General features: G+C 47.0%; 1 protein-coding gene across 5 annotated transcripts in view; it reads right to left on the bottom strand.

Annotated features, from left to right (window-relative positions):
- LDLRAD3 (low density lipoprotein receptor class A domain containing 3) overlaps window positions 1-25,640 on the bottom strand; it is a 274,030-nt gene that overhangs the window by 96,954 nt on the left and 151,436 nt on the right. Inside the window, exon 6 of one of the 5 annotated variants that reach the window (XM_086341153.1) lies at window positions 7,052-7,561. The exons of the other annotated variants lie outside the window; for them this stretch is intronic. Coding sequence (XP_086197279.1) covers window positions 7,482-7,561 — 80 coding nt within the window. The 3' untranslated portion in view covers window positions 7,052-7,481. Of the gene's footprint in view, window positions 1-7,051; window positions 7,562-25,640 lie in introns of those variants that run through there. 5 annotated transcript variants of the gene reach the window in all.

The raw sequence follows: 25,640 nt of genomic DNA, 5'->3' as shown, positions 1-25,640 counted from the left end.
AACCCTGACATCACGGTGTCATCTCAGGGGGGCCGTCTCACACTGGGCGAGGAGGTATAAGGAGGGCTGGATCAGGGTCCCGAGCTCATGGACAACCCCACTGACCCGCTGAGGCCTCTATTTCCCCTTCTATGAATATAAATTCATTCATTCATCCACTCTCATGGCATAAGCTAAGCTAAGCTAAGTCGCCTCAGTCGTGTCCGACTCTATGTGACCCCATAGACAGCAGCCCACCAGGCTCCCCCGTCCCTGGGATTCTCCAGGCAAGAACACTGGAGTGGGTTGCTATTTCCTTCTCCAATGCAGGAAAGTGAAAAAGTGAAAGTGAAGTCGCTCAGTCGTGTCCGACTCTTCGCGACCCCATGGACTGCAGCCTACCAGGCTCTTCCGTCCATGGGATTTTCCAGGCAAGAGTACTGGAGTGGGGTGCCATTGCCTTCTCCGTACTGAATGCTTACTGTATATCATTTGTTGTTGTTTAGTAGCTAAGTTGTATCTGACTTTTTGCGACCCCATGGACTGTAGCTTGCCAGGCTCCTTTGTCCATGGGATTTTCCAGACAAGAAATACTGGAGTGGGTTGCCATTTCCTCCTCCAGGGGATCTTCCCGAGCCAGGGATCAAATCCTGCATGGCAGGATTTGTCTGCATGGGCAGACATTGGCAGTCGGATTCCTCACCACTGAGCCATCAGGCTTTGTCCTATGAGCATTTTTATGGGTTAATTAGTTCAGTCTGTGTAATAACCGTATCATTACTCCCATTTTACAGATAGAGAAACAGAGGACGGAAAGACACAGTCATTGCCCTCAGATCACACTGTTAGGGGAAGCACACTGATTGAAACCGCCCACCCTGGCCAGGCACCATAGTAACTATTTGCATCAGTTGTTTTATGACAGGAGATTCTGCACCAACCGGAAGAGTCCGGGAAAGGTCGAAAGGAGACACCTCGTGTCCATCCACTTCCCAGAATCCCTCTCGCTAGCATCCATCTTGGCTGAGCGATGCGTGCGCCACCAGGAAAGACTCTGAATTAGAGTGATTGGCCGAGACCACCTGGAAACTAATCCCATCACTATAAAACCCGAGACTGCGAGCCACGAGGCAGAGCAGTTCTTCTGGGTTCCCTTACCCTACTGCTCTCCACCCTGGTGCCCTTTCCCAATAAAATCTCTTGCTTTGTCAGCAGATGTGTCTCCTCAGACAATTCATTTCCGGGTGTTAGACAAGAGCCTAGTTTCGGGCCCTGGAAGGGGTCCCCCTTCCTGCAACAACACAGTCCATAGTAAATGGTGGAGCTGGAATTTGAACCAGGCAACTTCTTCCAAAGTCCAGGCTCTAGAGCCCACTACTGCCTCTAGATTTCAAGGTCTGGGAACACACAGGTAAACAAACAAGCATGATCCTTGCTTGAATGGAAGGTACAGTCCAAAGGGAAAGCTGCAATAACCAGTAAATCTCTAATGACCTCCCAGGAGAGAAACCCAGAGGACGCTGTGACTGAGAATATTAAGGGAAAAGAGAGGACAGCCTGTTTAGAGAGAGTGACCAGGGAGGCTGTGATCCTTGCAGGGGTGGAGTTCCGGGCAGAGGTAAAGCACCTGCAAAGCCCATGAGACCAGAAGGAGCCTGGCGTGTCTAAGAAAAGGAAAGGAGACCAGTGTGGCCTGAGCCAGCTGGAAAAGGCAGAGAATATCAGAAAAAGCTGTTGGAGACTGGCTGGAGCTGGAACATCAAGGCACTGCAGTCTTTGGTGAAGAGCTTAATCTCATTCCAAGTACATGAAAGAACTCCCCAAATGCCCCCTGGCAGTGCCCAATCAGGAGGGCAATGGTTGAGTGAATTGCTAGACCACACCCAAGCTGTGTGACTTTTTCAAGTTACTTAACCTCTCTGGGCATCAGCATCCTCATCTGTAAATAGGATTTAGAAGAATACCCACCTCACAGGGTTGTTGTGAATATTAGAAAAGTCAGTTATATATGTTAAAAAAAAAAACCTAGGCAAGTGCTGGGCATATAATAAAAGGTTGTTTGTGGGTTACTGGTTGACTCTGCCGACTCCCATCCCCCCAAACTTCCAAGTTTTTGCCACGTGTTCAATCAGTTTCCTCTTCTAGTAGGGGAGGTCGTCAGGAGGGTAGAGCCAAGGAAGAGAAGGAATGAGGCCAAATTAATTTGCAATCAATACTGCTTACAGCTATTATGGTGACAGGCACCAGATAAACACATAAATAGCACTGAAGACCAGCTTCCTCGGCCAGCTGTTGCCATCAGCCGCTTTAGACCATCACGCAGGCAGATGCATAACCTTTATGTAATTAAGCACTTCCTGACATTTTATTTGAGGCTCTTCTTTTTATTCCCTCCCGCTTTTATTTAGTCTGCTTTCAACTGTGAAGGCCCAGATGCCGGCTTCACTCGGATGTGCTGACTTACGGTAATTTTGAGTTAAGCTTTATTTTACTGTCTGTGTAAATAATGAGGCAGAGACAGACTCAATAAAAGGGAGCGCTGGCTGGAGCCAGAGGCCACTTCTACAACTGCAGCAGGCCGTCCGGAGTTTGGGGAACTGGCACAGAGAGTTAAGGCGGTGGGGAGGTGCTCTGCCATGGCCAGGCAAGTCTCCCGGAAAACCAGGCATCTGCCCGGCCACAGGGCAGGGATCTGTGGCCACAGCCTCCTCCCCTCCAAACTCAGTATGAAATATATCGCTGTTCCCAGGTCTTCACTCTTTCTCACATCCATGCCCTTGGCCACGCCATCGTTCAGTTTCTCTCATTAGAGGTAGAGTACACGTCCTGCACCACTGGCCTTGGACTTGGTCACGTGACTGACTCTGGCCACCAGGACTGCAGTATGTGCCATGAGCAGAGGCTTAAAATACGCTTGCGCAGCCTGGGGTGAGCTTCTGCACTGGGTAGTTCACAGTTTTTTCCTCCCAGAAGGAGGGGCAACAGGGGTTCGAGCACAGTTGAGCCCCACTTGCAGAACAGAGCCGAGCCTGGCTCGCATCAGCCACAGCCTCCCAAACTACAGACTGGGCAACACTCCCGTGTTGCATTATGCACGTTTCAAATGCTCACTGGTGATTGCTCACTTGTGGGGATCTGCTCAAGTACTTAACGTCCGGAGGGGTGAGTGTACAGGGAGGTAAACAAACAGTGAGGGAATCTCCGACAGTCTCCAAGCCGTTCATCTAGGTCCCTCACTTACTCTCGTGACCACAGAGCACAGCCCTGATGTGCTGTTTTCTGTCTGTGTATCTGGTCACCCAAACCAAACTAAGATCCCAGGAGGCAGAGATCATGTCTTTAGAATGTGGTAGTTAAGAGCTTGCCCCTGAGGTCACAAGAGTGTTGGGTTCAAATCCTGGCCATGCCATTTACACCCAGGGATCCGCAGAGGGACAGAACCAACAGGAGACTAGGTGCGCGTGCACACACACACTCACACACGCAGGCAGACTGATGAATTTACTAGGAGGGATGGCTCAGACGATCATGGAGGCCGAGAAGCTCCACGGTCCGCCCTCTGCATGCTGGAGGCGCAGAGTAAGGCTCTGAATCTGAAACCCCAGAAGTCAGAGGGGAGGAGACGATGGAGGATCCATGTCAAGCGGAGACAGTGAATTTCTCTGTCCTCAATCTTTTTTGTGGAGAACTGGATGAGGGCCACCCACATTTGGGAAGCACCTTTCTCCCCCAGCTTTACGCAGTTCATGATTCAAATGCTCATGTCTTCCAGAAATACCCTCACAGACACACCAAGACACGTTTTACCAGCTCTCTGGTCATCTTAAGGGATGACTAGCCAAAGGGACACATAAAATCAGCCATCACAGTGACCTTATGCCAGGCCCATAACCTCCCTAACTTCATCTCTTCCCCTGTAAAATGGGGATCTTAGTAATAGGAGAAACTTTCTCAAAGGATTCAGTATGGTGTGAACCTCTAATGCACGATGCCTGCAGACAGCACCAGGGCAAAATCACTGTTGATGGCTGCTCTCTCCGGAATCCTGGGGCGGTGGGCACGGCATTTGCAAAGAAGGCCATCTCACACCTTGGCTGTGGTCTTCTCACCCTTCCAAGCTGGAGGTGACCTCGAGGCTCACAGACCGTGAGAGAAGCAGAGCAGCTAAGAATTCCTAGCATCAGTCACCTTGGCTAGCCCATCACACGTTCCTCCTTCACAGAAACCGACTCTTGCCACCTGAACATTTCTGCAAAGGTCTCTCTCCTGAAATACCGCTTCTGAATTCCACAGTAAGTAATGTTTTGCTGGGCGGGCTTGCCTGGGGGCTCAAACCGTAAAGAGTCTGCCTGCAATGTAGGAGACCTGGGTTCAATCCCTGGGTCGGAAAGATCCCCTGAAAAAGGAAATGGCAACCCACAGTCCAGTGTTCTTGCCTGGAGAATCCAATGGATGGAGAAGCCTGGCGGGCTACAGTCCATGGGGTCGCAAAGAGTTGAACATAACTGAGCGACTAACACACACACACAATGTTTTGCTGGAACAATAATACTTTGATACACATGCTGTAGCATCTTCTCAGAGTTGTTGAGGTCTTGCTGATGCCAGGTCTGCCCTGCAGCCCTGCAGAGCACAGGTGTCCCCAGCTAGCCCCCTTTAAATGTCAGGGTCAGGTGCTCTGGGTGTATATGCTGACCTAATGGAACTGCCAGTTTTCTTACACAGCCCATTCCACAGGCTGCAAGGTGAACTCATTGGTCCTTACTCGTATTCCAGCCTCGTCTCTGCACTACCACCCATCTCTCCTCCTCCTCGTTCCTACCAAGGTAAACAATTCCTCTCCCCCAGGCACCTTCTGGCTTTGGGTATCACTCTCAGGGAGGCAGGCTCTATCTGTGGATTTCAGTCCTCTAATTTTCTCCCATAAATCAATCCTCCATTCCCCAGGCCACAGCTGTTCTATCTCCTCTAGCTGTTCGTTCCTTTCATCCATCTGTGTATTCAGCAAATGGTTACCGAGTGCCAGGTGTGTGCTGGGGACCAGGGACAGAAGTATAAATGGGGGAGGCCGTTCAGCTTCGTGGCTGAAATGTTGAAAGTGAGGACTCTGGAGCTGGGTTGCTGGGTTCAAATCTGGCTTTTTCCCCTATTAGCTGGGTGTCCCAGTGCAAATTAACCAACCTCTCTGGACCTCATTTTCTTTTTAAAAATTAATTCTTCAAATATTTCCTGCTGCTATGTCGCTTCAGTCATCTCCAACTCTTTGTGACCCTATGGACTCTAGCTCGCCAGGCGTCTCTGTCCATGGGATTCTCCGGACAAGAATACTGGAGTGGGTTGCCATTCCACCCTCCAGGGAATCTTTGTGACCCAGGGATTGAATCCCATCTCTTATGTCTCCTGCTTTGGTAGGGTGGGTTCTTTACCACTAGTGCCACCAGGGAAGCCCATTAAAATATTTATTAAAGGCAAAAAGGAATGGTGATGTTTAAGCACTCTCCATACAGTGGTCCCATCCCCTCCTCTGGATCCTTCTGAAGACCCCACACCTGGTATTTGCAGGTTTTTGTACACACCTATGGTGACATAGTGATATATCCCACTTCTAAGCTGAAATCTGGGTCTCTTAGAGCTCAGTTTGTTTGTTTGTTTCCAGGCAAGAGTACTGGAGTGGGGTGCCATTGCCTTCTCAGTTTCAAAGAATAAACTCAACATTTTACCATTTATGTCCTTATACAGTGGTTTAAAAAAATTTTTTATTGAGGTGACACTGATTTATAATATTATATGAATTCCATGTGTACAACATTATATTTTACTTGCGTGTACACTAAATGGTGTGTTCTCACCACCAAAAATTGGGTTTCCATCCATCACCATACAGTTAATCCTCTTCATCCATCTCACCCTCTCCACCACCCTTACCCTCCAATAACTCTGTTCTCTTCATCTATGTCTTTGTTTGGTTTGGCTTATTCAGTTATTTGAGGGATTTTGTTCCATATAGGGAGAAGGCAATGGCACCCCACTCCAGTACTCTTGCCTGGAAAATCCCATGCAGAGGAGCCTGGTAGGCTGCAGTCCATGGGGTCACAAGGAGTCGGATGCGACTGAGCGACTTCACTTTCACTTTTCACTTTCATGCATTGGAGAAGGACACGGCAACCCACTCCAGTGTTCTTGCCTGGAGAACCCCAGAGACGGGGGAGCCTGGTGGGCTGACATCTATGGGGTCACACAGAGTCGGACACGACTGAAGCGACTTAGCAGTAGCAGCAGCAGTTCCATATAGGCGTGAAATCACCTGGTATTTTTCTTTCTCCATCTAACTTATTTCACTTAGCATAATACCATCTATGTTGTTGCAAATGGCAGTATTTTATCTTTTTTATAACTGAATAGTACTCATTACATGTATATTCCATATACATATAGAATATTCCACTATATCATATTCCACTGGGCTTCCCAGGTGGCTCAGTGGTAAAGCACCCATCTGGCAATGAGAAACCACAGGAGACTTGGGTTCAATTCCTGGGTTGGGAAGATTTCCCTGGAGAAGGAAATGTCTGCCCACTCCACTATTCTTGCCTGGAAAATTCCATCACAGAGGAGCCAGGTAGGTTACAGTTCATCAGGTCTCATAGAGTTGGACAGGACTGAGTATGCATGCATGCGCTCACGCACACACACATTACTATTTAGCTGGCTGTGTTAGTTGGATACCTAAGCTAACTCTGTTGGACTTCTGAACAAATAGGACTTATGAATGTACTCTCAGAATGGAACATGTTTGCCAAGGACTTACTGAACCTATTTTTCTGCCAAGTACCATGCTGTTTTGATTACCATAACTTTATAGCATAGTTTGAAATCTGGGAATATTAAATCTTCAGCTTTGGTCTTTTTCTCTCCAGTATTGCTTTGCTATTCTGGGTCTTTAGTGATTCCATATAAGTTTTAGAATTTTTCTGTTCTATTTCTGTGAAAAATGTCCTTGGGGTTTTAACAGGGACTGCAGTGAAGCTATAGATTGCTTTAGGTAATAAAAACATTTTAACAATGTTAATTCTTTCACTCCATAAGCACAGAATATCTTTCCATTTATTTATGTCTTCTTCGATTTCTTTCAACGGTATCTTATAGTTTTCAGCGTACAGGTCTTTCACTTCCTCGGTTAAATTTATTCCTAAGTATTTTATTCTCTTTGTTACAATTGTAAATGAGATTTTCTTAAGTTTTCTTTCTGCTGGCTCATCATTAGCATATAGAAACACAACGGATTTTTGTATGTTGATTTTGTTCCCCACAAATTTACTATAATAATTATTTCTAGTAGCTTTTTTTGGTGAAGTTTTCAGGGTTTTCTATTCAAAAAATCATATCATCTGCAAATAGTGATGTTAAGAGGTTTCATCTTCTTCATTGATAAAACGTGGATAATAGTTATTGATCGCTTTATGGGGTTCTTGTGATTTAAATGATTGACATGTATGAAATCCTCAGAGAAGTGCCCAGAACATAGTTAAACACACATATGACAGTTTCCATGTAGTACACCTAGAGCTGCTACCACCACTACCTGCAGAATAAAAAGAAATAATATTATTTGGATGAAAGATTGCCACGGGCTTGATGAAGGGGAAGGACACGGTATGATGAGGTCCTCCAATGAGGAAGGGATGTGGCCACTTAAAAAAAAATACTTGCTACATCATCACACAACTTTGTCTTCTTTCAAGTGTGTTTGTTGGTTCATCCTAACATTTATGAATATAAATCTTGAGAAGGAAAGGACTGTCATGCACTACTTGTGAACTTGTCCCCAGACAAGAAATATAGCTAAGGGAGTCTAGGCAGTTTATTTATTAAAGACAAAGCAGACAAGGGTGCCAAGACAATTCAATAGGGGAAAAAACAGCCTTTTCAACAGAAGGGCTGGGACAACTGGATATCAAAAAGCAAAGGAATGAATCTGGACTCCCGAATCGCACACACAGGAAAATGAACTAAAAAAAGGATCGCAGGCCTAAGTGCAAGGGCCAAAACTATAAAACCCTTGGAAAACACAGATGAGTAAATCTTTGGTACCTTGGAGTAGGAAATGGTTTGTTAAATATGAAACTCAAAGTACAAACAACAAAAGGAAACACAGGGGAATTGAACTTTATCAAAATTAAAAACTTTTGTGCTGCAAATGATACTGTCAAGAAGGTGAAAAGACAACTCACAGGATGGAAGAAAATATTTGCAAGTCATATATTTGATAAAGGACGTGTTTGAAGAAGATATAACAAACCTTTACAATTCAACAATAAAAAGACAAACAATTCAACCTAAAAATGGGCAAAGGATTTGAAGAGACATTTCTCCAAAGATGATAAATGAATGGTCAATAAGCACATGAGAAGATACTCAACATCATTCAGTTCAGTTCAGTTCAGTTCAGTCGCTTAGTCGTGTCTGACTCTGCGACCCCATGAATCACAGCACACCAGGCCTCCCTGTCCATCACCAACTCCCGGACTTCACTCAAACTCATGTCCACCGAGTCGTTAGTCATTAGGAAAAGGCCAATCAAAACCACAATGTAATACTGTTTCACACCACAAGGAGGGCTATGATAAGCAATAAAAAGACAATTGTAAATGTTGGTGAGGATCTGGAAAAACCAGAACTCTGTTGGTGGGAATGTAAAATGGTGCAGCCACTTTAGAAAACTGTCTGGAAGCGCCTCAAAGAATTAAACACAGAGTTATCACGTGCATGCATGCCTGGTCAGTCACTCAGTCGTGTCTGACTCTTTGAGACCCCAAGAGCCTGCCAGGTTCCTCTGTCCAAGGGGTTTTCCAGGCAGGAATACTGGAGTGGGTTGCCATTTCCTATTCCAGGGGATCTTCTCGACCCAGGGATGGAACCCATGTCTCTGTGTCTCCTGCACTGACAGGCAGATTCTTTACCACTGTGCCACCTGGGAAGCCCCCCGTGGGAAGCATAATGGGAAGAGACCTGATTTTAGTGTCCGAAAAATTGGATTCCTGTCCAGTCTTGTCACTTCTAAGCTGTGTGACCTTGGACAAACCACATCGCTTTCTAGATCTCTGTTGTCTCCTTTAAAAGATCAAAGAGTTTATCTAAAGTTTCTCAAGCAGGGCATTCATGGTATTTGGGGGTGGGGAGCATGATTCTTTGTGAGACCATACCCCACAATGAAAGGCATTGAATTTCCCTGACCCCATCCACCAAATGCCAATCGTGTCTCCACCACCCGCCCCATCATTTTGAAATTCACCATCAACATTTCCAAATGCCCTCTCTCCCCTCTACATTTCTCCAGGGTAACATTTTTTTAGCTCCAAATACTCCTTGCCACTGACCATACTTCCTTCCTCTTTAAGTTATTTCTGCCTCCATAGAACCCTGATCACGCTCATTGCTCATTTCCACTTTCATGATCTATTCTCGGGGGATATAAACATCTTACAGAATCATCTAAATTTTACTACCAGATTGGGAACTAAAAGGGTGACCAAGCAGAGAACAGTGCCATCGGAGGCATCTCTGAACCGGCAGAGCCCATGAGGACCACAGTCCTGTGGACACCACTGCAGCCATGGTCGTCACGTTGCCGGGCACACTGTCAGCCTGTGCGGGGAGCCAGGGACTTGGACAATTACCAGTCCAGTTCAGCTGGGGCGCTGTGATGCTTCTGACTTGTTCTAGCTGAATAATTTTGAAAATTCATGGTGTGGTTCTGATTCAAAGTACTTTTAATGGAAAACAATAAGGGAGAATAATGGAAACAAAACAAAGCCAACAGCAGAAAGCAGCAAAAACCCTCCTGGTTCCTGCTTCACATTTCTGTTCATATCCCAGTTTTAAATATAGCGTGTATTAAATATGATGTGAAGTCATATTTTAATGCCCTCTGTGCAAATTTTGAAATTCTAACAGGAAACACGCCATAAATTAGTCTGGGGGGACTCGTCTTTTCCGCACGTCTCCAAGTGTGATTGTGTAGAATGGATGATCAGTCACTCCAGAGACTTTTTTCTCCCTTTTCTCCCAGATTCTACATCTTACAGTTTTGTGGGGTTTTTTTGCTCTAAGAGATGACTCCTGCAATCAGAAGGCAAATCTTTGTTCTTCCTGATAAATCATCAAAGTTAATTTCTTCCAAACTAATCAAGATTCACACATGGCTTTTAAACTGATGCCAGTCCTTAGGAATGGAGAGAACCATGAATGGAGGAGGGCCACTTGTTCAATGGTCCTTGCCAAGCGCCTAACATTCAGTAACAGCCGCTGAATGAATAACCGCTAATATTAATTCACCCCTGTTATTTACCAATAAGACAGCTTGTCTAAGGACATAACCAGGGAAGTTATTATGGAGACACTTTGACAGCAGAAGCCCCTCCTGAGCATCTCCCATCCCCGCTTCCTTGGCAGAGGGTCTGCCCCACGCTACTTCTCTGCGAATGTTCACAGTCTGGAATGTTCCATTGCCTTTTCCACTTTTGTAGGCCAGGAACAAAGACGCCAGATGAAACCAAGCCCGGGCCCTGGCTCCTTGCTGGTAGGCAGGAAGGAGAAAACCTTGTTAGCTGTCAGAGACAGAGCATCCTGGAGAGCTTACCTGATTCTTTTACATTTAGTGTTTCCCTGAAGAGAAAAAGCTCCGGCCAGTAGCTATGGTGCTTGCTGGTTACAGAGAGGAATGCTGACCCCTGGGGAATGGAACCCACACTCAGGAACACCTGCTCTGAGCTTTATGCGCTCTCACTTTTCCTTCTAGCAATCCTACAGCCAGCCCTTGTCATCTTGGTGTTGAAGCGGCTCAGAGTAGTTTAGCAACTTGCCCAAAGTCACAGAGCTGCTAACTAGCAGAGCTGCCAGGTGACCTGAAGCCGAGTCTGGGCTCTTGAAAGTGTTAGCTCGTTCATGTTGTATCATGAATACAGCTAATACTACTGTAAGGTGATGGGGAGGTCTTACAACTCAGATGGCTCCTAAATTTATACCCAAAGCCTAATGATTCTTTTTTTTTTTTTTAACTTTCTCACGTTAAATGTTCTCTGTATCCTTCATGCCAACACTGGGCTGGCAGAGAAAATCAAGCTCCACCCCCTCAAGTATCTGTCTCACACTGAGGAAGTGGTGGGCATAGACTTGGGCTCAGCTTCCATCAGAAGCACTTTATGCAGCCCCTATGGGGTGACTGTGCGTGGAAGTATGGGGTGACTGTGTGACTGAGACACGACACAGCAGAGCCTGCGGGTCAGCAGCGTTTCCAGTCCACATGTGCAATGCTACCTTGGGAGCACTCGGCACACAACGGCCCCGTGAAAGCCCTCTGGGAAATGAGGGGCCCGGTGAAGAGCTGAAGCCAATCAGCTTCTTCCCTGCAGGGAGCCCAGGGAGATGTCTTTTAACTGACTGAGGTTCGGGTTACCTACTACTGCATAACTTCCGCTGCTGCTGCATCGCTTCAGTCGTGTCCGACTCTGTGTGACCCCATAGACGGCAGCCCACCAGGCTCCCCCGTCCCTGGGATTCTCCAGGCAAGAACACTGGAGTGGGTTGCCATTTCCTTCTCCAATGCATGAAAGTGAAAAGTGAAAGTCAAGTCGCTCAGTCGTGTCCGACTCTAGCGACCCCGTGGACTGCAGCCTACCAGGCTCCTCCATCCATGGGATTTTCTAGGCAAAAGTACTGGAGTGGGGTGCCATTGCCTTCTCTGACTGCATAACTAATCATCCCCAAATGTAACAGCTCCAAACAATGGCATTTTGTTATCTCTTACAGTTTGTTTGGTTCAGGATTTCGGAAAAGGAGAGACATTTCTGGCTCGGGGTCTCACATGGTGTTGCAGTCAGACAGGGCCTGCCCAGGCATCTCGCTCTCACGAGTCTCTCCAAGGTCTCTCCCTGGACACTAGTTAGGGCTTCCTTACAACATGGCGGCCCCAGGGCAGCTGGACTGCTTACGTGCTGCTGAAGCTTTCAGCAGGGGGCGTTCCAGGAGCAAAAAGGAAGCTGCGTGGCCTTTCACAGTCACAGAAGTCACACAGCCATCACTTCTATCATTCTCTGTTGATCAAAATAAGCCCGCCCAGTTTCCAGAGGAAGGCTTCACTTCGTGATGGAAGGATGCCAAAGGATCTGTGGACATGCTTTAAATCTGTTACATGCAGACTGGGAGAAAAAAAGATGTAACTGAGCTGTGGACAGCATGGGGATGCGGGCTTGGGGTGGGGGGAGGGACACACTAGACAGACACGTTCTCCAAATACACGTTTCCAGAAGGGAAGCAGACAGGCGCTGGGAGGCCAAAGGAGTCTGAGGGAAACACTGTAAAAGGTTCTGAGCCACATGGGAAAGCCTGCCTAACAAATCAGCTAATGAGAACAAAGCACCTGTCCCCTGGAGATTTCCTTCAGCTGCAAACTGACCCAAATCTGAGGCCCTCTGACTCCAGGGAAAAAAAGCAGAATCAAAGTCATATTCCTGCCATCTGAAGAATAACTTATCACCTTGATCACACTCCAAAATCAAGATAAAAGCTTGCACAGGGTCACAACAGGCTTACAATAAGTGAGACCATGAAGGAACAAAGAAATACATGAAGTGCCTTTTCAACTGCACACCTGGGAATGCAGAGGAGCCGCCCCTATTGGGTGTATAACTGGGTTTCCCTGTTTGGCACAGCAGGGCACTTCAGCTCAGACCTATTTTGCTTGAGAGCGTGAAGAGGCAAAGCACATCCAGAATGTTCTCTCTCAGGCTGCAGGAATCAGTGCCACTCAGATAAAAATCTGTGGTCTGGTGGCAGTCCACACGAAAAACCCACAGGACATGGTGTGGGCATGCACAAACCTCTGAACTATCAGCTCAGTTTAAAAGAGACTGTGACCAATTATGCCCCAGTATTTCTCCATCCTCCCTTTCTGTCTTTGCAGATATAGACTCCTGGGTTTTAGCTGAGCATATAAAAACCCACAAAGATTAAGAATGCCTTTGTCAGCCTCTCTTGCAGCTAGCTAAGGTCACGTGACTATGTTCAGGTCTCTGGATTAGGAATGAAAGTGATTGTGCAACTTTTGGTTCATTGCCTTAAAAGTGAAGCAGTCCATCTGATCTCCCCCTCTTTCCTCCTTCCTGATGTCTGGGAAATAGTGACCACTGGAGCATCCTTAGGGGAGGGCAGAGCTCCCTACTGGCCCAGACTGCTCATCCCTGGGATGTTATATGTGAGAGAATTCATCTTAGTTGAGGTACTTATTTCAGTTATAACCTCCATCACATTTAAGACGCTGAATGATAAGGTCTCTTTGTTATAGCAGCTCAGCCTATTTCCTAAACTAACACCTAGTTCCTGAACTGTCTCAAGTCCTGTACACTAAGAACCTTGTGAAAGAAAGAATCTGAGAAAAAATACTAGCAACTGGATACTAAAGATGCCCCCAAATTTGCTCATATCTTTGTTTTCTCTACTTTCCCATCTCTCAAGACCGTCCTAATCATCTGAAGTATGAAAATCTTGCTTGATTTCATGTATGATTGACACTGACCACTCTTTCAGTAGATTATCCCTCGTAACCCACTCAAGCCAGTTCAAATGAAGAAGAAGGTCTGGTCTAGGTTCCAGAGGCCTCAGTGAAAGCTAGAGATATCGGGTCTCATGAGAGCTAGAGCAAGGACTTGGGAAGCCATCCAAGATAAAGCCCATACTCTATCCATCTCTCTCTGGAGACTACCACCTCAGGTCTCTTAGATGTCTCCTAAGCAAACATCGTGTAGAGATAGGACCCAGCCATGTGGAAGACACGGTTGGGAAGGGCAGACCAGTGCCCTTATGCTGTGAATTCTGCCCCTCCCACCTGTGGCTTCCACATGGCTGGGTCCTATCTCTACACAATGTTTGCTTAGCTTCCTAAGGCTGATTCATTCAACCCTGAGCTTCTGAGCTTGAGAGAGTCATTCTGATTCACTGCTGGCCAGCCCAGGAACTGACTGGCCGTGGGTCAGGTGTCCAAGTCTGGTTGAGTCAACAGTGACTGAGGTGGTTGGGAACGACCTTGGAAAGCGGAGGGCTGGCCCTTCCAGAGGTCATGAGTGGAGCAGACAGTCTAGAAGGAGCTGAGGGCAGAGCAAGGAGCATGATATCCAATATACTTTGGCCCCAGAACGCATGGAGCATTAATGTTGACATACTGTCAAATGAAGGGGCTTCATGGGACATTTCTCAGGTTAGTAGTATTGGTCAAAGGAGTGGTTCTGTACTTCTGGTCTTCCTCTCTAGCTGAAAATTAAACTATTAGGGAACAGAGCAGCTTCAGGACATTTTCCTGATTTCTCAGAGCACCCAGCAGTGCCCCAGCAAAAGAAGACCTTCAGTAAAAGCTGACTTTGATGGTAATTTGAGCAGCACACACATTACAGAGGGCACAGGACCTCAAGGAAGGGAACTCAGGGAAGGGGAGCATATATTAGAATCGTATTGCAGCATTCCAGGACCAAACAGTAACCAGACTGATAAGCTGCTGAGTTTCCAGAGAGAAACAAGGAGAGAACAAGAAAGGGGTGCTGGAAGCATTTGGGGGCTATGGCAAGATATCTTCTGCAACATCAAAGCAAGAGCTCTCAGGTAGCCAAACCAGAGCCCTTCCAACCACCCCCACCCCCAAGAAAGAGAATTACTGGATTGTGTAACCCAAGGGAGATTTTCAAATCAAGGGTGGGGGCTGGGGAATCTCCAGAGCGTGGCCATCATCTAACCTCCCAAGCTATTCTCACGCTGGAGGATTCACAGAATCTGTCACTCCGCAGTCTCATTTACAATATCCGCAAGTCTGAATTAGATTTCCTCTGCCAGTGGGACCGCAAAGCTCCGTAAGATCCACAGAGGATCAGAATCCTCATCACAGGCAATGATAACCAGCCCCTCCAGTGGATTCCATCACCAGAGCAGAGCATCTCATTTCTCCTGATTTTCCTCCTCCGGCTCCACCTTCCAATTGAAGCATGCAGGGAGGGGGCCTGCACAAGCCAGCTCAACCCCCCTGACAGCTTCACCCCCCACCCCACCCCAGACAACCCCACCCCACTCCACACATAAGCACACACGCTGCTCTGGCCATTTGGAATCTCTGCCTCTGAATACGCTGTTCCCTCTGGCTAGATGCCAGCCTCATGCTTGTTTCTGGGTCCATTTTTATTTATCCTTAATGTCTGGACAGAGATTTCATCCTCTGAAGTCTTGCCATATTCCCCTAGGAAAAACAGTCGCCCCTCAAGGACTAGTCATGTCCTTGTGTCTCGGCAAGCCATGCTCCTCCTTCCCCTATTGCAGCATTAATCATGTGCCTGAGCATGTTAAGTTGCTTCAGTCCTGTCCGACTCCATAGACTGAAGCCCACCAGGCTCCTCTGTCCATGGGGATTCTCCAGGCAAGAATATTGGAGGGGGTAGCCATGCTCTCCTCCAGGGGATCTTCCTGACCCAGGGATACACTTCATGGTGATTATTCACAGGGTGTTGTTTCTGACTATGATCAAGTGCGCTCTGATCGAGCTTTGTGTTTCTTCCAGAACCCAGGGGGAGCCGGGCAGTAACAGGCACGGTGCAAATGATTGGTGTTTGATGAAGGTAAGGAAGAGTCAAGATGGTAAAAGGGTGTTGGGTGGGAAGCTGAGGGCCACAAGCTGTCCACAGACAGACAAACGTCCCCCGCACAATCAGACCGCACAAGACGGCTTGTCCCGAGACTCAAAAAACTTGCAGAGAGCCCCACACTGGGTCCCCCTGCCCGGAAACTTGGTCCGTCTGCCTCGGGAAGAGACATGCTCTACCAGGTGTCCAGGCAGGGGGACAGAGGGAGGGACAGATGGGGACAGAAGCCAGGAGATGCAAAGAGAAAGGGGACCTGTGTGGGGAGTGGGGGAGACTGGAGAAACAGCTCGGAAGATAAGCACGCTGGCTACGAGATCAGGAAGCAATTACTCTGATGAGTAGAGAATCATTCTGACTTGCTTCTAAATGAGGGACACATTAGAAATCTAAGCGCCTGCTGCAGTGGGTAAAGGGAAAGAGGCTTCCGTGAGACAAACACTCAATTACTAAGAAGAGAACCCCACAGGTACAGAAAGGCACAATCAACCTCTCTCAACCTCCTTCTGGGTCTTCCACTGAAGTCAGCATTTCTGCCTCTCCCAGCCCAGCTGGGCTTTCAAAGTCTCAAATTAAAAGTAGAAAAAAGGCTTCTACATTCCTCCTGTTAATCGAACCTCCAGCAGTTTTACTCTAGGTGAGGCCAAATAAATTCTTTCAGAGTGACGACTCTTTCCCAGGGTCCCTCTAATGAGGCTCTTGACATCGTCTGGTGACACGAGCTTTGCAGTGAATACTGACCGCCCATCAAATTCTAGGTTGTGACTTTTGGGGCTGGATCCCCTAACCCCAGGCTACTATTTTATTTTTTAACTATAAAAGCTCTTCTCCATTCATACTTGAAAAACAAAACAAAAAATTAGCACTTCTCCCATCTCATGCCCTCCATGATTTCTTTACATGTCTTTGGCTACACGTCACTTGGTTTCATTTTGCGACAGAAAGCCAAGGTCTCTTCCAAGAGCATAAGCTCCTTTTCCCCTCAACTACCCAAGCCAGTTGCAGGGTTGGGGAGCTGGAGTGGAAGAGCAAAGAGCAGGCCTAACTGGAAAATACTACAGCAGGTTCTCCGGTCCCATAAAAATAGCATCCCCATGGAGACATGCTTTCTACCCCTTTCTACCCCTGGCCAACCTCATGGAGTTTATCATCAAAGCTCGGCAAAAGTGAAAATGAAAGTGAAAGTTGCTCAGTCGTGCCCATTCTCTGCAACCCCATGGAATTCTCCAGGCCAGAATACTGGAGTGGGTAGCCATTTCCTTCTCCAGGGGATCTTTCCAACCCAGGGATCGAACCCAGGTCTCCTGCATTGCAGGCAGATTCTTTACCAGCTGAGCCACCAAGGAAGCCCCAACTAGCAATGCTAGCTGCCGATACATCCTGAGGCCATCACCCTGTCCATCCCCGCTGTCGTCACTAACCCCACTATCGTCACGGTCACACATCCGGTCCATGACTCAGTGCAGTTCAGTTCAGTCACTCAGTCGTGTCCGACTCTTGGAGACCCCATGGACTGCAGCACGCCAGGCCTCCCTGTCCATCACCAACTCCTGGAGTTCACTCAAACTCATGTCCATCGAGTCGGTGATGCCATTCAACCATCTCATCCTCTGCCGTCCCCTTCTCCTTCAATCTTTCCCAGCATCAGGGTCTTTTCCAATGAGTCAGCTCTTTGCATCAGGTGGCCAAAGTACTGGAGTTCCACCTTCAGCATCAGTCCTTCCAATGAACACCCAGGACTGATCTCCTTTAGGGTAGACTGGTTGGATCTCCTTGCAGTCCAAGGGACCCTCAAGAGTCTTCTCCTACACCACAGTTCGAAAGCACCAATTCCTCAGCACTCAGCCTTCTTCACAGTCCAACTCTCACATCATACGTGACGACTGGAAGAACCATAGCCTTGACTAGACGGACCTTTGTTGGGAAAGTAATGTCTCTGCTTTTTAATATGCTGTCTACGTTGGTCACAGCTTTTCTTCCAAAGAGGAAGTGTCTTTTAATTTCATGGCTGCAGTCACCATCTGCAGTGATTTTGGAGCCCAGAAAAATAAAGTCTCTCACTGTTTCCATTGTTTCTCCATCTATTTGCCATGAAGTGATGCCACCAGACGCCATGATCTTTGTTTTTTGAATGCTAAGTTTCAAGCCAGCTTTTTCACTCTCCTCTTTCATTTTCTTTTTTTTTTTCTTTCTTTTTTTTTTAAATTTTATTTTATTTTTAAACTTTACATAATTGTATTAGTTTTGCCAAATATCAAAATGAATCCGCCACAGGTATACATGTGTTCCCCATCCTGAACCCTCCTCCCTCCTCCCTCCCCATACCATCCCTCTGGGTCGTCCCAGTGCACTAGCCCCAAGCATCCAGTATCGTGTATCGAACCTGGACTGGCAACTCGTTTCTTACATGATATTTTGAGGCTCTTTAGTTTCTCTTTGCTTTCTGCCGTAAGGGTGGTGTCATCTGCATATCTGAGGTTATTGACATTTTTCTCCCAGCAATCTTGATTCTAGCTTGTGTTTCATCCAGCCTGGCATTTCACATGATGAAATCTGCGTATAAGTTAAATAAGCAGGGTGACAATATATGGCCTTGACGTACTCCTTTACCAGTTTGCAACCAGTTCATTGTTCCATGTCCGGTTCTAACTGTTGCTTCTTGACCTGCATACAGATTTCTCAGGAGGCAGGTAAGGTGGTCTGGTATTCCCATCTCTTGAAGAATTTTCCACAGTTTGTTGTGATCCACACAGTCAAAGCTTTTAGTGTAGTCAATGAAGCAGAAGTAGATGTTTTTTCTGGAACTCTCTTCCAGAAAAGAAGACTGCCGTGAGTGCCCATGGAGAAAATCCAGGATCCTTAATGTGGCTCCAATTCACCACACCACAGACCACTGCTGATGGCGCCAACTTACTTCCAAGTTATTCCTCTCCTGTCCACCAGAGGGCGCCACGTGGCTGGTTGGTTTGTTTTCCCCAGTCTTTCAAATGCACCAAATGGCCGACTCTTTACCGTCTGAGCCATCTGGGAAGCCCTCAAATGCACCATGCTGTCACCATGCTCAGTCCTGGATCTTACAGCCTATAGTTCCTTCTCCCCAGAAGGTTCCTTCCCCCACACCCTCCCCTCCTCTTGTCCAGTTAATTCCCCTTATCTTCCCTGTTTCATCTTCAGCATCACTTTCTCAAGAAGGTCTCCAATTCCTTCACTTCCACAGCATCCTGCCTCTGCCCTTCCCACACACTCCTCACACCAGTAACCAACTCAATGCCTATTTTTCCTACGGGGATGTAGGTGTCAACAGAGCAGAGACCACACTTGTCTTGCTTCCTATTGCCATCTTCTAAGATCCACATCCCCCCTCTCCCATTTTAACATTCTAAAACTGGGACGCATCTTAAAATCAATAGTCCATCATAACTGAATTGTCAGCATTTCCTCTTTCTCAGCAAAACATAAAACAATAGTGGGCCTTACACTTGATGGCATCTTGGTATTTGTCAAAATAAGGTATGTCCCTGTGTCTAATGGGCCCAGTGCCCAGCACATAGCAGCCGTCAATAAATTTTACATGATAAATACACACAGACACACACACATTTCCCGAGAACCTGATATTAGCCAGGTTTTGCTATATAACAAACACACTTTAAAATCTCTGGCCACAGCAGAGATTTAGTGTCTCACGCAGTGGTCTGCAGGTGGGCTGCATCTTTGTGGCTTCTGCTGGGACTGACCCCAGGCTGTGACTTGGGTTCAGTTCTGACCCATGTGTCACTTTTCCTTGGACCAGTAGTCTGGTCATCTCATGGCAGACATTAGAATGAAAGAGAGCAAGCACGAGAGCCCGGCACATGCCAGGCTCCTTTATCGTCTGTCCGCCAACATCCCACAGTCAGAGCAAGCCTGGCATCTGCAGGTAGGGAACCGCCTCTGGCCACTGTGCCAGGTCACAGGGCAGAGGGAGGGACCGAAGACCTGCAGAGAAGAATCCACCCACCGTAGGCCCCGCGTGGAGGAGAGATCTGGGAAGGGACACCACACCACACATTTCCGCAGCACCGAGGGCCAGCTCACACACTGGACAAGACAGAACACGGCCCTGCTCACCACGAGTGAAGGCCCCTGCATTACCAGTGGCGGTCCAAACGGCTCATCCCTCTGCCCAGCGGCCGCAAGGAATCCTCCTTGATTCCCTTTGCTGCCAGGCTTTATTTGAGGTATTTATTTAAGAGCATGACTAAGAAGCAATCACTACCCTGAAATCTTTCTTTCTGCAGCTAATTATCCATTGTAAGGCTAGGCTCCAGCTCCCAATCTGAGTGGGTGACTGGCTAATTTATTTACTAAAAATTTTTTTTAATTGAAATATAGTTGATTTACAATAACGTGTTAATTACTGATATACAGCAAAGTGACTCAGTTACACATGTATATTCTTTGTTGAAATATTCTCTTCCGTGATGCTTTATCATAGGATACTGAATACAGTTCTCTGTGTTCTACAGTAGGACCTTGTTGTTTGTTCATTCTCTATATAAAAGCTTATATCTACTCTCCCCAGCCCCCAACTCCATCCCTCCCTCAACCCCTCGCCGTAGGCAATCCTCAGGGTGGCTGGCTAATTTAGGTCAGCTAGGGCTTAGGACCAGACGGTAGAAGACCCGAGTGCCACCGTCCTAAGGTGCCCGGACAGCAGAAGTGTTGACGGTCTTGGTCAGGACTTGCTGGAAAGCCGGAGGCATTCTGGCACCCTGATTTCGGTCTCAGAGCTGCTGTGGAGACAGAGTTAATGAGGCCTGCACACCGAGTACAGAAAATGAACATCTCAAAATGCACGCTGGGAGACGGCCCATTAACCACGCACGGCTCGGCCCAGTGCTCTCCCCCCCAGGAGGAGGCCCGCTCGACTGTCCTGATTCCAAGAAGGCCCCGAGCACTTTCACGACTCCCTTACGTCCTCACCTCCCTTTGATTTTGCACTCTGCTCACTTCTTAGCAGCTCCGCATGCCTCTGTCTGTCTTTCTGCCGTGGCACTTGGCACAGGGCTGTGCTGTGCCTCAGTGTGACTTCCTGAGAGCCGTATGCCCTTGCTAGGGCTGCAGTAACAAATGCCACCAACTAGACGGCTTCAACAAGACATTTTCGGTCTTGTGGTTCTGGCACGCTGGCTCCTGCTAGGGGCTGTCAAGGAAAATCCATGTCTCTCTGTTGGCTTCTGGAGGTTTGCTGGCAATCTCTGGTGTCCCCTGGCGTGTAGCTATATCACCCAAGTTCCGTCTTCATGTCCCTCTGTTGTCTGTGTCGCAACACGCCCTTTCGATAAGGACATCAGTCACACGGGACTAGGGGCACATCCCCCTGCAGTGTGACCTCACTGTAACTAATTTCAATGCAAGGACTCAATTTCCAAGTAAGGTCACATCCTGCGGTTTAGGACTTCAACATATAAGCTATAGGAAAGAACATAATTCAAGAGACTCCAAGACCACTTCCGTATCCCCTGCATAAGTTCAGGGCCTGGCACCAGGGGGCACGGCATCACCTGCCTCCTGACCAAAGTGCCAAAAAGGACAGCTCACGTGCTCTTTCTCTGTCTCTCACACACGTACACACACACGCCCAATCCTACAGAAGAACAGGACAAAGCCGTCACTGTTAGCTTCTGGTGAGGTGCCCAACCTCACGGCCAGCTTTCCAAATTCTTCTCTAAGCATTATCACCAGGATACAGCAAGCGAGATAAAGAAACTGCAACCCGAGTGCCAATACACTCAATTAACTACCCTGGCATTGGTGGCTTCTTCAAAAGAGCTTAACTCCCTAGCACTCCTCACCCGGGAGAAGGTAGGCAGGCCTCATTTGTCTTTCTGACTGAGAGGGGGACTTGAATACAAAGAGAGGAAAATATGCCAGCCTCATACACAACCTCCCCGCCGAGCTCAAGGGACGAAGGCGGGAAAGGTCTGCTGTTCCTGGTCCCAGCACAGTGGTACCCAGACAACCACAGCACAGGGTGATGGAGAACGCTAACTCGTACCTCGGAGGACCTAAGTTCCCGGCTTCATTGCCCACTCGCTGTGTGGTCATGCCACAGCTATGGGACCTCTCTGTTCCTCAGGTTCTTCCTCTAGAAAAATGAGGGTCATTTTCTCTTCCTGGATCCTCCTGTCACAGGGATTTGGTGAGGACTGAGTAAGAAAACGTAAGTCAAATGCTTGGAACGGGGCCTGCCACTTAGCGCTTAATGTGATGGCTAGTCTTGTAAACATCCTGTTTGATCTCCATCCAAAGGACTGACCCTCTCTCACCATCACCCGAGTCTTCATAAGCTCTCTGTGACTGGAATGATCAGAAGTGGGGCCCACATAAGAGGTATTCATGGTGTCCGTTTTCTAGTATGGCGTAGCAAATTACTCTGAAACCTACAGGCTTAAAAAAAACAAATGTTCTTATCTCACAGTTTCTGTGGCTCAGAAATCCAGGAGTAGCTGAGCTCTGCTTACTACAGTTAGAGAAGGCTACCATTGCGGTTATCTCCTGGGCCGCAGAGAGTTCAAGGTTGGACCGAGGGAGAGGCCAATTTTGGGCTCACGCTTGTGGTTACTGGAGGCCTTGGTTCCTCACGGCATTTGGTTGGAGTTCCCTGCCATGCAGGCCTATCTGTGGCACAGCTCACATCATGGCAGCTGCCGCATTAGAGTGAGGGAGACGGTAAGAAAAACAGACATGGGGTCTTTTGTAATCTTACACTGGAACTGACATCCCATCGCTTCTACTGCTATTTTCTTTGTTAAAAGTGAATCACAATTTATACACCTGTGTTCGCAGCAGCATGACTCACAATAGCCAAAAGGTGGGAGCAACTCACGTGTCTATCAACAGATGAATGGATACACAAAATGTGGTACTGGTGTACAATGGAGTGTGATACAGCCTCAAGTAAAAAGGCAGACAATTCTGACACATGCATGGATGAACCTTGAAGACGTTATGTGAGTGAAGCAAGCCAGTCACCAAAAGATAAATACACTGTACGATTCCATTTATAGGAGGTATCTAGAATAGTCAAATTCATGAAAACAAAGTGGAATTGCCAGGGGCTGGAGGAGGAGGCATGGGGAGCTGTTGTTTAATGGGCATAGAGTTTTAGTTTGGCAAGATGGAAAAGTTCTGGAGATTTAGCTGCACAACAAGGTAAACTGTTGAACCATTTATTTAAAAATGGTTAATACGGTAAATTCTGTGTCATGTGTGGGTGAGTGCATGCTAAGTCACTTCAGTCACGTCCCACTCTTTGTGACCCCACGGACCGTAGCTCCAGCAGGCTCCTCTGTCCATGGGATTCTCCAGGCAAGAATACTGGAGTGGGTTGCCATGCCTTCCTCTAGGGGATCTTCCCAACCCAGGGAACGAACTCTCATCTCCTGCACTGCAGGCAGATTCTCTGGCCAATGGACCACCTGGAAAGACCCTGTTATGTGTAATTTGCCACAATTGGAAAAAAAAAGCAAGTCACAAGGTCCAGATCACATGCAAAGGGATGGGATCATACCAAAACATCAACCCTAGGGGCTGGGTACTGCTGAGGGTGGCCTGCCATCGTCAGTTATGCATCCAAAGTTGGCAAGAACCTATCGGTTCAACCAGGACTGAATCCAGCGTGTTTAAGACCACCTAGGTGCTGGCCACCGCCAATTTGTGCAGAGCAGCACCTGCTGACCCTCAGATGCACCCTCTCAGGGAAGGTTCCTAAGCAACAGAAAGTCATTTCCAAAGACTGCTCCAAAGCCACTGCTCGTGGAATTACCTTGTAATGGTTTACACTTCCAATCAGTGAAGCCCCAACTAAAATTCGATTCCACCATAGTGTTTGGTCTCCAATACATCCCATCGGGAATTGAGAGGTACAGTAATGACTGCACTTTCATGGTCCCATTCCCGCCTCCGAGTCCTGGCAGGGTTTGTTGCTTTGCAAGGCCACATGTAAGGAAAGGAAGTAGATGGGGACGAGAGGAAGAAGAGAGGAGAGGCGCACACAAAGCTGGAGGCTCTCAGTGGAGACACGACCTTTTCATACCCTCATCAAATTAGAGGAAAAGTATGTCAAGCACCCTATTTCCTGTCTTGAGGTCAGTTTTCTCCATTCCATCAAAATAAGCATCATAAAATATCATTTTATTTTCCCACATCAACTGGAAGCAATGATGTAATTTCTGAGGTCTGGAAGCCCAGCAGAAGCAGCTGGGATGTATTAATATTTTGACTAAAGGAGTTCATGTACAGAAGGTGCCCAGCACAGTAGCTGGTACAGGGCAGGGATCGATAAACGTTAGCTATTATTAAGATGACAATAGGTCAAATCCTACACAATATAGTGTCTACTCAAGATGCCTCTGAAATTCTTCAGGAAGACATTTAAAAGCCCCAGATGGGTCAGGTATTCCCCCCGCATGGGCACACTGGTGTTCCTTTCAGCAGCAAAATTAGCAGTCAGTTTACATTTAGAAGCTGCCTGACAGAGAAAAGCATACCCTTCAATACTAGAGTTACACCCAGAGCACAGGGACATTCATATCGCTAATAGATTATAGTGGTTCACAGATTTTCACATGAATTCAATTTATCTGGAGGGCCTATTAAAACACAGACTGTTGCTGGACTCACCCCTAGGGTCCGTTCGATGGGTCTGGGTACAGTCTGAACTTTGCGGTAAAGAGTTCCCAAGTGATGCTGATCCTGCTGGTCTGATAGCTAAACTTTGAGAGCCACTTGTGAGGAGAGGACACAAGGAGGGGATTTTTCTAGGCCAGGACAATCAGAGGCTAACTCTGCCCAAGACCCACCTTCCAGAGCTGCTCTCTGTACAAATTTTGGCAAAGTCCAAGTAGATACAGATTTTGTCTTTTCTCATCTAAGGACCTCAGGCATATGGAATGGATTGATCATAAGCCTTAATGTGTGGCCCACTCTCACCAGGGCTCTATGCATGGCCCATCTGTTCATTCATTCATTCTTAACAATGTAATAAATACCTACTAAAATTACAGCCAGGACCTTGAAAGGAATCTCCATCTAACTTCATCCTACCTCCCAACCACCCTACCTCCCAACATATGAGTTAACCAGTTATCCATCCTTATCTTGTTTTTCTTTTTTGCAGCATTATTATATCTGTAATCAGTGATACAATCATAGAGTGGCGTACTGAATAACGGTCAAAACAAATTATCTCTACTAGCAAAATAATACGGGTGGATCACAACAACTTAATACTAAGTGAGAAAAGTAATGATTGCATATGGATGATACCAGCTTATAACATTAGAAATATATACTTTTTAGGATGCCTTAAAATTGACATGCATTTTTAAAATCGTTGTATTTTTTTCTAATCACTGAAGAAATAAATATGTGTTAACTGGAAAAGAGTCAATGAATAAGAAAAGGTATCTGGTCAGTTTTAACAGGGGAGGCTATGGCCCCTGAGTGTCCTTCTGGGTTCCCTAAAAAGCTCATCTTTCCATCCCCAAATGCATCCTTTGGTTTCCATTCAACAGCTCTGAGAGGAATAGGCAATTCACACAAGAGGAAATGAAGTAGTAACAAACACCCAGGAGAAAATGTTACCTTAGCTCATCATCAGAGAAATGCAAACTAAAGCATTTGGGGAACTATCATTCTATGACTACTACATCAGCCAAAATAGGGAAAAGAGGACCAGAGTGAACTCTTGGGATATTACTGTAAACCTGATACACACAGATAATACTAGCAGCAGCGGAAAAATTTTTTAAATTTCCCAACAGCTATATGATGAGATGTAGTCATGAACTGCGCAGATGTCTTACTCTGCCGAATTTATCCTGAAGAAGTAACTCAATGGAAACACCTCAGTGGCTCCCAACAATGCAACTACTTAGAAAACCATAGTAGAGACCACTGTCACGATATGCAGTGCGACTGGGCAAATTACAATTTTGAAGAGAA

This window comes from Bos grunniens, chromosome 15, assembly GCF_055505025.1.
Source record: "Bos grunniens cultivar Pamir isolate PY7600 chromosome 15, Bosgru_T2T1.0, whole genome shotgun sequence".
In the NCBI taxonomy this organism is placed as follows: domain Eukaryota; kingdom Metazoa; phylum Chordata; class Mammalia; order Artiodactyla; family Bovidae; genus Bos; species Bos grunniens.
This window is presented reverse-complemented; position numbering and strand designations above follow the sequence as displayed.